Source organism: Camelina sativa, chromosome 1 (genome assembly GCF_000633955.1).
Source record: "Camelina sativa cultivar DH55 chromosome 1, Cs, whole genome shotgun sequence".
Taxonomy (NCBI): domain Eukaryota; kingdom Viridiplantae; phylum Streptophyta; class Magnoliopsida; order Brassicales; family Brassicaceae; genus Camelina; species Camelina sativa.
The window spans coordinates 11975172-11988225 of record NC_025685.1 but is presented as its reverse complement, the minus strand read 5'-3'; the positions used below and the strand labels follow the sequence as shown (position 1 = coordinate 11988225).

At 36.3% G+C, this 13054-nt stretch overlaps 1 protein-coding gene, 1 long non-coding RNA gene and 1 pseudogene across 2 annotated transcripts in view; all 3 read left to right on the top strand.

The window, feature by feature from the left end:
* The window catches only part of LOC104788516 (protein DETOXIFICATION 19-like), an 8260-nt gene extending 5001 nt beyond the window's left edge, over window positions 1–3259 (top strand). The window contains exons 6-7 of the mRNA XM_019227713.1: window positions 2745–2855; window positions 2956–3259. Coding sequence (XP_019083258.1) covers window positions 2745–2855; window positions 2956–3191 — 347 coding nt within the window. The 3' untranslated portion in view covers window positions 3192–3259. The remainder of the gene's footprint in view (window positions 1–2744; window positions 2856–2955) is intronic.
* LOC104788505 lies at window positions 560–1872 on the top strand. The gene is made up of 3 exons (XR_002032761.1): window positions 560–628; window positions 733–870; window positions 1357–1872. It is a non-coding gene; the product is annotated as an uncharacterized LOC104788505 (long non-coding RNA).
* Window positions 4607–13054, top strand: part of LOC104707002 — a 9423-nt pseudogene continuing 975 nt past the window's right edge.

Here is a 13054-nt window from a genome sequence, read left to right as displayed (position 1 = left end):
TTTTTTTTTTTTTTTTTTTTGCCATTAAAGATATTTTAGCTTCTGAACCTCAGGTTACTTCACTTTGCTACATATATTTTATTAACCAATTTAATATTTTCATTCCTAACAAAACAACAAATACACCATTTCTAGGAGCTCATGTGTTTTCTTGGTGAACTGTTTCTCTAGCTTCTGAATTTTTAAGTAGACAGTTTTCATTTTTTTTTATCGCCAGCGAAGTCATATGTTCAGGTAAAGATTTTTGTAGAAGATATTCTCAAGAGTGAAACACTGTTGGACCATTAGGTTCAACGTGAATCATCAATCAGAAGTCGATTTATTCAAACTGTCCATACCATTTTTAAGTATTGAAAACGTTCTTCAATGTAAGAGATGTCCTAATGATTTGGTCACTTGCTGACCACGTCTTTGAAGTTTTAACTACACTCGCTGTAAATGGGGACAACGTACATGATCGCAGTTGTGTTCCGTCTTTTTCTATTAATTGTCTTAATTAGAGTGAGACAAATCAAAATATTTTCATCAACTTTTCAAGGGCTTCAATAGTAATATAGTACTTGTGTATTTCAGTTCATTTGTGATTCTAGTACCGATTCTAGTTTTCATATCGTAAGTCGTAATACAGGTTAGTATTAAATCCAATGTTCCAACTTTCGTGAGGTTGTTAGTGATCATGAGAGCTTCCTATTATTATAACAATACGTTGGATATATACTCCTCCTTCTTCAGTTCTTCACCAAGTGAATGGCCGATCCCACGACGAGCTCTCCGTTATTGAATGTCCATGAAGGTGGAGGAGATGAAGTAAAGAGAAGAACATCAACTTGGGTTCAAAAACTGATCGACGTGGAAGAAACAAAGGCTCAGGTTATTTACTCTCTGCCAATGATATTCACCAATCTTTTCTACTACTGTATTCCTATGACTTCTGTGATGTTCGCTTCTCACCTCGGCCAACTAGAGCTTGCCGGTGCCACCCTGGCCAAATCTTGGGCCACCGTCACCGGTTTTGCCCTCTTGGTATCAGTAATTCCTTTTTCCTCAAGCATAAATGAACTAAACTCAATGATAGACTCAAAATTGGATTCTAGATTAACCATGTCTCTAAAAATTTTATTTGACTAGTTCGTTTTTAGTCTAATTAGTCCATGTCTCTCTTCGGTTTTATTATTCTTTTATTTTGCTAATTCGTTAAATCCTGAACCAAAACCTATAATAATCTTAAAGAATGCACAAAACCAGTTTGCTTTCTTGTTTAAGGCGTCTAACGTCTAGAGTGGGGTTTATGACTGTTGTCTAAATTGTTTTTTTTTTTTTTTAATAACATACCTTAATGTCTCTCTTTATTTTCAGATAGGGTTAAGTGGAGCACTTGAGACATTGTGTGGATAAGGCTATGGTGCAAAAAGCTACAAAATGATGGGGATTCATCTACAATCATCTTGCATCGTCTCGTTAGTCTTTACCATCTTATGGTTCTTCACAGAATCGGTTTTCGGACTTCTCAGACAAGATCCTAGCATCTCAAAACAAGCTGCTCTCTATCTGAAGTACCAGGCTCCTGGTTTATTCGCTTACGGGTTCTTACAGAACATTCTGAGATTTTGTCAAACACAATCCATCGTTACTCCGCTAGTGATCTTCTCGTTTGCTCCTTTGGTGATTAACATTGGTACCACATATGCTCTAGTTGATTTAGCCGGGTTTGGATTCATTGGTGCTCCAATAGCTACATCTATTTCATTGTGGATAGCTTTCCTTTCTCTCGGAACTTATGTGATGTTTTCAGACAAGTGTAAGGAAACATGGACTGGATTCTCGTTGGAATCATTCCGTTATGTAGTACTAAACTTGACATTAAGCATCCCTTCTGCTGCTATGGTATGGTAAGTCACATCAATAACTTTATCTGTTTTTGACCAAGATATCTAGCCTAGTGCGCATACCAAAAAAAAGAAAAATATAAAGCCTAGTGGCTAGTGGTTTGTGGTAGTCACTATAATCACATCCCGGGGTCAAAACCAAGTAGTACATATTGACAAAAAAAAAAAAAAAAACTTGATAGGCAGGAGACTATATATTGTTGCAACAGTTTGGAATATTGGGTGTTCGAGATTCTTGTTTTCTTGGCAGGAGGGATGCCAAATCCAGAAACTAATACCTCTTTGGTAGCTATATGGTAAGTTTTTTTTTTATTGATAATTTTAAGTTAGTTAATGTTTTATATAACATAAAAAAAAATGGTTCATTTTGTGTAATGTTAAATATATTCAGTGTCAATACGGAATCGATTTGCTACATGTTAACATACGGAGTTAGCGCAGTTGCAAGGTAATTTGCTCATCTTTTCAAATAGTTTCAACAATACTTTGGATTCATCTTGTATATGTATGATAATTGTTTCGAAAATGTAAAATTATTGCAGTACGCGTGTGTCCAACGAACTTGGAGCTGGAAATGTAAAAGGCGCAAAGAAAGCAACTTATGTGTCCGTTAAGTTGTCTTTGTTTCTTGCTCTTGGCGTAGTGATTGCTATACTTGTAGGCCATGATGGTTGGGTTGAATTATATAGCGATAGTCTTGAGATTAAAGACGAGTTTGCATCATTGAGATTTTTTCTTGTTGCCTCTATAACTCTTGATTCGATCCCAGGTGTTCTATCAGGTATAAAGATTGAAGAAAACTTTTTTTTTGGAATCATCAAGCGCGAAAATTAAACTCATTTATTTTGATTTATACAGGAGTTGCAAGAGGATGCGGATGGCAGCGTTTAGTCACGGTTATAAATTTGGGAACATTCTACTTAGTTGGAATCTGCCTTTTGTGGTTTCAAGTTAAAGTTTTACGCCAAGGTAAAATGCTTGACTCTCTTTTGAGATTGGTATAGTTTTATTGTTGCCTTTTGACTCATTACTTTGATATTGTTTTTTTTTTTTTTTTTGGTGAAAACAGGGTTTGTGGTTTGGTCTGATATGTGGAATGTTCTGCCAATCCTCATCTCTTTTGCTGATGACAATTTTCCGGAAGTGGACAAAGCTGAATGTTGCCTCTGTTTGAAGCACATTTATTTTCTTAAGCAATATACACGAATATCAAAAGATTTGGACGCTCTTGCATTACTTTTAAAATTGGGAAATTTGAGTGATAAACAGTACACCATGCAACCTCTGAAAAATATGTATAGTTAAGATTTAAGAGTCATCGGATGTATAATGGTTTAGATTATGCAACCTCTAACAATAAGTATCAAATACTATCAAACAACATGATGTTATCTATTTGTATTTTCAAGTTGCCGTATTGGATATGTATATAGTTCCCACGTGAATGAGATTTGATTAACTTTCTTAATGCGCACAGTTTTAGTTATGATTAATAATTATAAACGTTATTTCTATCTATTATTGAACCTCCATTAACAAATCTAGATCTAGAAGATATCGGTTACCGTCGACGACAGAGAATGCTAGTGCGCAGGGCCTTTGAGCATGTTGTGCAAGAAACAACTTTTTTTTTTACCGGTTAGTACTTGTCCGAGAGAGTAATACATCTAAAGCACAAGTAGGAAAATGTTTGGACAAGAGACCCTGACGTGAACCATTTGACCAAACTAATATTTTCTAAAACTAGCCGTTTAGTTAGAATTTTTTTTGTGGCCTGAAACAAAATCTTTTTATTTACTTAGATGGTGGCTGGACTGCCTTGCTAATTTACTTTGTAGGGTTGGGAGCTACGATGGTCCCGGCCAAACTCCGAATTTAATAACAAAAAAGATCGATAACTTTTCTTTTTGAATATATACATAAGTATAAAATTTGGATAGTGTCATAGTGACACAAAGAAATCATAATATTTCAAATCTTATAGTCAAAATACTCCAATAATAATAAAATAAATTCGAATATGTATTTTTCAGTAAAGAAAATATCTATGTGAGCCGCCTAAAAGAAAAATCCCTCCAAACTCGAATAATATTGAGCCGGCAGAAGGACCACACCTGCACATCATAATCAGAAGCTAAATATTAGGAATCCACTTGATTCCTATTAGAGTACTATCATTTTTTTTTTTTTTTGGTTTGACAGCTCCTAATAGAATAGTATAACTTAAAAAGACAAACTACATTAAAAAAAAAAAGAAAAAGAACAAATAAGAAGAAGATATTTAATGCAACTAAATTTTATCCGCCAAGAATATTCGTATATAAATATAAGTATTATTTTCTAGGAAAAATTTACTTTATATCCGTTTTAATTTTTACGTATTCTCCAAACTATTATTAGTGTGTTTGCTCGAACGACATACTGAAGATCCGCTAATTATTTTCTGGCTTTTTCTACTTGTTTGTTGGGTCTTGCGTGTTAATATAAAATTCATTAGTGAGATTTGTGAGTGTGCTAATATTTTAGTTTCATGTTAATATTTAATAAACCTTATAAAAAAAAATACTATATTTAATAAACCTCTTTTTGCGTACCTTTACTTGTTTTTCTTATTTTTTCCTCGTGTTTGTGAAGAGTCGAAATTGATTGGCATCTCCTCTGACATAGACAGGTCCTTTGAACACATCCCATTAAAGCTCTTCACTTAATCCTTTATTTAGTTCTTCACATTCACAAATAAAAAAATATCGTCTTCTCCATACTCCGATCCTAACCAAATCCAAAAGTCCTTGAAGATACAATGGTTGATTCGACGTCGGTGGATGACCATGAAGGTGAAGGAGGACGAGTATTAGATACATGAGGATTGGTTCAACCGGATATCGGTTATCTCTGGTTTACTTAGTTTGGTTTAATGAGATGTTTGTATATAAGGAGATGAGATTAATTCTCCTAAACTAAGTTTTGTAATTCACATTTATTTTCTGTTAAGAAAGTTAGTTAGAGCCTTAATTGCTCTCCTCTTCTTCTTCTTCTCCGATGTACTTCTCCGGTGAATCAGAAACTTAATATGGTATCAGAGCATTGCTCTTGAGTCTTCCGCTTCATCTGTTATCATCGGAATCTTTGTGAGAAGTTGATTGAAAGAGATGAGCTGCTCGATTTCTTTTCTTCGGATTGTGAGAATCCTTATTGTTACAATCTTTGAGCTTATCGTCGGAGTCATTCTTTGTTTCTCTCTTCTTCTGTTTGCTTTATTTCTTTGATTGACCTTTCTCGTGTCGATTCTTTTCTTTTCTTTTACAAATTCGTCACGAATTCTCTTTTCAAATCCCTAAAACTATGGGATCTAATGTTCCTCCTTTGAATCCGATGACTAGTTCCGTTGAGCCTCCGCGATTTCAGATGGATCAGTATGAGAATCCTTTTTATCTCAATAGTAATGATCATGCTGGACTTGTTTTGGTCTCAGATCGTCTTACAACGGCTTCGGAGTTTCCTTCTTGGAAGAGATCTATGTGGATGGCGTTGAATGTTCGCAATAAGCTGGGTTTTATCAATGGTACGATTACTAAACCTCCGGAGAATCACCGTGATTATGGGACTTGGTCTAGATGCAATGATATTGTGAGTACTTGGTTGATGAACTCAGTAGATAAAAAGATAGGACAGAGTTTGCTCTATATTCCTACTGCAGAGGGCATGTGGAAAAGTATTTTCAATCGCTTTAAGCAAGATAATGCTCCTAGAATCTTTGATATTGAGAGACGGCTTAGTAAGCTTGAGCAAGGATCTTTAGATGTTACCACTTACTACACAGCTTTGGTTTCTCTTTGGGAAGAACATAAAAATTATATTGATCTTCCAGTATGTACTTGTGGACGTTGTGAGTGTGATGCAGCTGTCAAATGGGAGAATTTGCAACAGCGTAGTCGTGTGACTAAATTTCTAATGGGATTGAATGAAAGTTATGAGCAAGCTCGACGCCATATACTGATGCTTAAACCTATCCCTACAATCGAAGAAGCTTTCAATATGGTTACACAGGATGAGCGACAGATAACTATAAAGCCATTGACAAGGATTGATAATGTGGCTTTTCAATCTTCTGCTCCTGTTTCGTATGATGGTGATCAGACTTATGTTGCTGCGTATAATACGATGAGGCTAACTCAGAAACCAGTTTGTACCCATTGTGGACGTCTAGGACACACTATTCAGAAATGCTATAAGCTTCATGGGTTTCCTCCAGGTTATAAGACGAACACTGGTTTTAAAGGCAATTCGCAAGGACAGTCTACTTTTCAGCCTCGTATGCCTCAGAATCAGCCTAGGATGCAAATGCAGATGGCACCTTATGATCCTATTCAAAAGGCAAATACTATTGCTAATGTGTATACAGAACAGTCTTCATATCCAACCTCATTTGCACCTCCGAATTCTTTGGTCAATCAGTCTGCTTCAATGTCTTCTTCTACTGGATTGGATGGTAATGCTTTCAGTAATCCTGTTTTAACACCACAACAATTACAGCAACTTATTTCTCAGTACAATACTCAAGTGCAAACTCAAGAGCCTATTGCTGCTACCATTACTGATCATGGTTTTATGGCTAAAACCTCTACTTCTGGTACAATTCCTTTTCCTTCGACTAACCTTCGTTATGAGAATCATACTCTTACTTTTCAAAACCATATTTTATCTACTCTTCCTACTTTCCTTGCACCTAATGATTGGATTATTGATAGTGGTGCGTCTAGTCATGTTTGCTCAGATTTGGCAATGTTTAAAGACATGGTTCCCGTTTCTAGTGTTACAGTTACTCTTCCGAATGGTACTCGGGTCCCTATTACACACACCGGCACGATTTACATAACACAACATTTAGTTTTGCATAATGTTCTTCATGTTCCTGATTTTTGTTTTAACTTGATTAGTGTTAGTTGTTTAGTTCAAAGTTTGTTTTGCTCTGCTCATTTCTTTCCCAATTGTTGTCTTATACAGGAACTTTCACGGGGATTGATGATTGGGAGGGCTAGACTTCATCATAACCTCTATATTCTTGAGACAGAATCCACAACCCTCTCATCATCTTTTCCTGCGGTTTGTTCCTTTTCTGCTTCTACGGTTGCTTCTGGTCTTCTATGGCATCAGCGTCTTGGACATGCGTCACCAGCTGTTTTGAGTAAACTTGTTAGTGTCATTCCTTCTTTACAGTCTTTAGTTTCTAATAAAACTCAGTGTCAAATTTGTCCTTTAGCAAAACAGAAAAGGCTAGCTTATGTTTCAAATAATAATCTTGCTAAGAAACCCTTTGATCTCATTCATATGGATACTTGGGGTCCTTTTAGTATAGAGTCTGTTGAGGGTTTTAGGTATTTCTTAACCTTGGTAGATGACTGTACGCGTGTAACCTGGATTTATATGATGTGTAATAAAAGCGATGTTTCTACTATTTTTCCTGTTTTTATCAAAATGATTTCCACTCAATATGATTCTAAAATCAAAATAATAAGATCCGATAATGCACCTGAGCTAGTTTTTCATGAAATAGTTAAAGAACAAGGGATGATACATCAATTTTCATGTGCATATACACCTCAACAAAATTCTGTTGTTGAAAGAAAACATCAACATCTTTTAAATGTGGCTAGAGCTTTGTTATATCAATCGAATATACCTTTGAAGCATTGGAGTGATTGTGTTTTAACTGCAGTGTTTTTGATTAATCGTTTACCTTCGCCTTTGTTAAATGATAAATCTCCTTTTCAATTGCTTTATGATAAACAACCTGATTATCTTAAACTCAAAAGTTTTGGTTGCTTATGTTTTGTTTCTACTAATGTCAATGATAGGAATAAATTTTCACCTCGAGCAAAGCCTTGTGTTTTTCTTGGTTATCCGACTGGTTATAAGGGTTATAAACTGCTAGATTTAGAGTCTCATTCTATTACTATATCTCGTAATGTTGTCTTTCATGAAAATGTTTTTCCTTTTAAAACATCAAATTTGTTATCTACTGCAGTTGATATGTTTCCCAATAGTGTACTTCCTTTGCCTGCACCATCACATTTTGTTGATTCCATGTCTTTTCTTGATGATGATGCTATTGAAATTGATATTCCTGATCTTCCTGATGCATCTCATGCATCTTCATCACATACACCACGGGATCTTAGTATCGTTCTGGAAGAGAACACTACTCATACACATGGAACAAGTACTGCTTCTTTACCCATGGCTAGACCTAAACGAACTACTAAGACTCCCCTCTATCTTTCTGAATATCATTGTGCGTTAGTCCCTTTTACCTCTATAGACCCACCGTTATCACTTCCTTTTATACCACCAGTAAATCAACCTCTTGCTAAACCACTTACTACTCCTTATCCTATTTCTTCTGTTGTTTCTTATGACCGTTTCAATCCTTTTTTTCAATCCTATATTTGCTCTTATAGTCTTGAAACTGAACCTAAAACCTTTGCCCAAGCCATGAAATCTGAAAAATGGACAAATGCAGCAGGTGATGAACTTAATGCTCTTGAATCTGCACATACTTGGGATGTTGAATCCTTACCTCCTGGTAAGAATGTTGTTGGTTGCAAATGGGTGTTTACTATAAAGTATAATCCTGATGGTTCAGTGGAGAGATATAAAGCTAGGTTGGTTGCTCAAGGGTTTACACAACAAGAAGGTTTGGATTACATCGAAACATTTTCTCCTGTGGCAAAGTTGACTAGTGTGAAACTACTACTTGGTGCGGCTGCTAAGAAAGGGTGGAGTTTAACACAGATGGACGTCTCTAATGCATTTTTACATGGAGATTTGGATGAAGAAATTTATATGAGTTTACCTCAAGGGTATATTCCTCCACCAAATGTCACCTTGCCTCCTAATCCGGTATGTAGACTTCACAAATCTCTTTATGGCTTGAAGCAAGCTTCTCGCCAATGGTATAANCTATATCTCGTAATGTTGTCTTTCATGAAAATGTTTTTCCTTTTAAAACATCAAATTTGTTATCTACTGCAGTTGATATGTTTCCCAATAGTGTACTTCCTTTGCCTGCACCATCACATTTTGTTGATTCCATGTCTTTTCTTGATGATGATGCTATTGAAATTGATATTCCTGATCTTCCTGATGCATCTCATGCATCTTCATCACATACACCACGGGATCTTAGTATCGTTCTGGAAGAGAACACTACTCATACACATGGAACAAGTACTGCTTCTTTACCCATGGCTAGACCTAAACGAACTACTAAGACTCCCCTCTATCTTTCTGAATATCATTGTGCGTTAGTCCCTTTTACCTCTATAGACCCACCGTTATCACTTCCTTTTATACCACCAGTAAATCAACCTCTTGCTAAACCACTTACTACTCCTTATCCTATTTCTTCTGTTGTTTCTTATGACCGTTTCAATCCTTTTTTTCAATCCTATATTTGCTCTTATAGTCTTGAAACTGAACCTAAAACCTTTGCCCAAGCCATGAAATCTGAAAAATGGACAAATGCAGCAGGTGATGAACTTAATGCTCTTGAATCTGCACATACTTGGGATGTTGAATCCTTACCTCCTGGTAAGAATGTTGTTGGTTGCAAATGGGTGTTTACTATAAAGTATAATCCTGATGGTTCAGTGGAGAGATATAAAGCTAGGTTGGTTGCTCAAGGGTTTACACAACAAGAAGGTTTGGATTACATCGAAACATTTTCTCCTGTGGCAAAGTTGACTAGTGTGAAACTACTACTTGGTGCGGCTGCTAAGAAAGGGTGGAGTTTAACACAGATGGACGTCTCTAATGCATTTTTACATGGAGATTTGGATGAAGAAATTTATATGAGTTTACCTCAAGGGTATATTCCTCCACCAAATGTCACCTTGCCTCCTAATCCGGTATGTAGACTTCACAAATCTCTTTATGGCTTGAAGCAAGCTTCTCGCCAATGGTATAAGCGTTTATCCTCTGTTTTGTTGGGTGCAAATTTTATTCAGTCACCTGCGGATAATACACTTTTTGTCAAGGAGAGACCTGGATCATTCATTGCAGCTTTGGTTTATGTTGATGATATCATGATAGCTAGTAATGATGATCATGCAGTGGAGAGTTTGAAGGCATTATTACGGTCTGAATTCAAAATTAAGGATCTTGGACCTGCTAGATTTTTCCTTGGACTTGAAATCTCACGCTCTTCCAAGGGTATCTCTGTCTGTCAGAGAAAATATGCACATAACTTGTTGGAGGATGCTGGTTTACTTGGTTGTAAACCAAGTCCACTTCCAATGGATCCTAGTCTCCATCTCACTGCAACAATGGGAACACCTCTTCCTAATCCTCGGTCGTACAAGGAACTTGTTGGACGATTACTTTACCTCACCATCACCAGACCGGATATCACGTTTGCTGTCCATCAACTAAGTCAGTTTATCTCTGCACCTTCCGATATTCACCTTCAGGCGGCTCATAAGGTCCTCAGGTATATCAAGAATAATCCTGGACAAGGTCTAATGTACTCTGTTGATTCAGAGATATGCTTGAATGGTTTCTCGGATGCTGATTGGGGAAATTGCAAGGATACAAGGCGATCAATAACTGGTTACTGCATTTATCTTGGTGATTCTCTGATCTCGTGGAAGTCAAAGAAACAGAGTGTAGCAAGCCGTAGCAGTACAGAGTCAGAATATCGTAGCATGGCGCATGCGACTTGTGAGATTATTTGGCTGCAACAGCTCTTAAAGGACCTACATCTCCAGGTGACTAGTCCTGCTAAGCTTTACTGTGACAATAAATCGGCTATGCATATTGCGATGAATCCAGTTTTTCATGAGAGGACAAAGCACATTGAGATCGACTGTCACACGGTTCGTGATCAGATTAAAGCTGGCAAGCTCAAGGTTTTTCATGTACCATCAGAGAACCAGCACGCAGACATTCTCACCAAACCGCTTCATCCAGGTCCTTTCTATGGATTGCTTTCTAAGATGTCATTGTCAAGTCTTTATCTTCCAAACCAGACACCTTTGAAGATAACTACTTGAGAGGGGCGTATTAGATACATGAGGATTGGTTCAACCAGATATCGGTTATCTCTGGTTTACTTAGTTTGGTTTAATGAGATGTTTGTATATAAGGAGATGAGATTAATTCTCCTAAACTAAGTTTTGTAATTCACATTTATTTTCTGTTAAGAAAGTTAGTTAGAGCCTTAATTGCTCTCCTCTTCTTCTTCTTCTCCGATGTACTTCTCCGGTGAATCAGAAACTTAATAACGAGGGAAATCATCAACATATGTTCAAAAAATGATTGACGTGGAAGAAGCAAAGAGTCAAATTATTTACTCTCTTCCAATGATATTCACCAATGTTTTCTACTACTGTATCCCTTTAACCTCGGTGATGTTTGCTTCTCATCTCGGCCAACATGAGCTTGCCGGTGCTACCCTCGCTAATTCTTGGGCTACCGTCACCGGTTTTGCTTTCATGGTACTCCTTATTCTTCAAGCTAAATTTGTATCCAACATTTTTCTTTTGTTTTCTACCTCCATACGTTACTAAATCCCAAAAAAATAAAAAATAAATAAAAAATAAACCCACTTGGACCAAAGTAGTTACAAAACCCCATTTTTTTGTTCTAAAATATTATATTAAAAAAAAAAAGTGGTATTGACAAGTGGATGGGCTTATGTGTTTTGTCTAAATTGTCTTTTTCGTATTATCCAGAACGTATGCTGAATGAGTGTTTTATATGCATAATATATATGGGTGTTATTTTGTGTATAAAGAAATTTAATGAGCCTTAATATTTTAGACAGGGTTAAGTGGAGCACTTGAGACATTATGTGGACAAGGCTTTGGTGCAAAAAACTACAGGATGTTGGGGGTTCATCTACAATCATCTTGCATTGTCTCATTAGTCTTCACCATCCTCATTACCATCTTATGGTTTTTCACGGAACCGGTCTTCTTACTTCTTAGACAAGATGCTAGCATCTCAAACAAGCTGCACTCTATATGAAGTACTTATCCCCCGGTTTATTTGCTTACGGGTTCTTACAAAACATTCTGAGATTTTGCCAAACACAATCCATCATTATTCCGCTAGTTGTCTTCTCGTTCCTTCCCTTGGTGATTAATATCGGTCTTACGTATGCGCTGGTGCATTTAACTGGGCTTGGATTCATTGGTGCTCCAATAGCCACATCTATTTCATTGTGGATAGGTTTCATTTCTCTCGGAACTTATGTGGTTTGTTCAGAAAAGTTTAAGGAAACATGGACTGGATTCTCGTTGGAATCGTTTCGTTATGTAGTTCTAAACTTGACGTTAAGCATCCCTTCTACTGCTATGGTATGGTAAGTCAGATTCAATAACCATTCTCAACTAAAACTTCTTATATACTTGTTTGACCATAAAGCCAATGGTTTGGGTTAGTATTGTCGTTGTGACACACCCGGCATACATGTTAACAAGCAAAATTTCATATGCTTTTTGAAGTTGAAAATACTATTTTTATTGCAACAGTTTAGAATATTGGGCGTTCGAGATTCTTGTGTTCTTGGCGGGATTGATGCCAAATCCAGAAATCACCACCTCTTTGGTAGCTATATGGTATGCTTTTATTTTTATCTTTTTTTTATTATATCACTCTCATAATTTATACAAGTTTTTTTTACATTACATCAACAAAAAGTAGCTTATTGTGTGTAATATTGATCTCATTCAGCGTCAACACGGAATCAATTAGCTACATGTTAACATGCGGACTTAGCGCAGCTGCAAGGTTTGTTCATCTCATCAATAATTGTTTCAAAATACTTTTGTATTCATCTCATAGTAATATTGTTTTTTTAAAATAATGTATATTTCAAAAACTTTGCAGCACGCGTGTGTCCAATGAACTTGGAGCAGGAAATGTAAAAGGGGCAAAGAAAGCGACTTCTGTATCCGTTAAGTTGTCTTTAGTTCTTGCTCTCTGCATAGTGGTTGCTATACTTATAGGACATGATGTTTGGGTTGGGCTATTCAGCAATAGCCATGTGATTAAAGACGAGTTTGCATCATTGAAGTTTTTTCTTGCTGCCTCTATAACTCTTGATTCAATCCAAGGTGTTTTATCAGGTAAAATATTTCGACTAATCTTTTTTTTTTTTTTTTTTT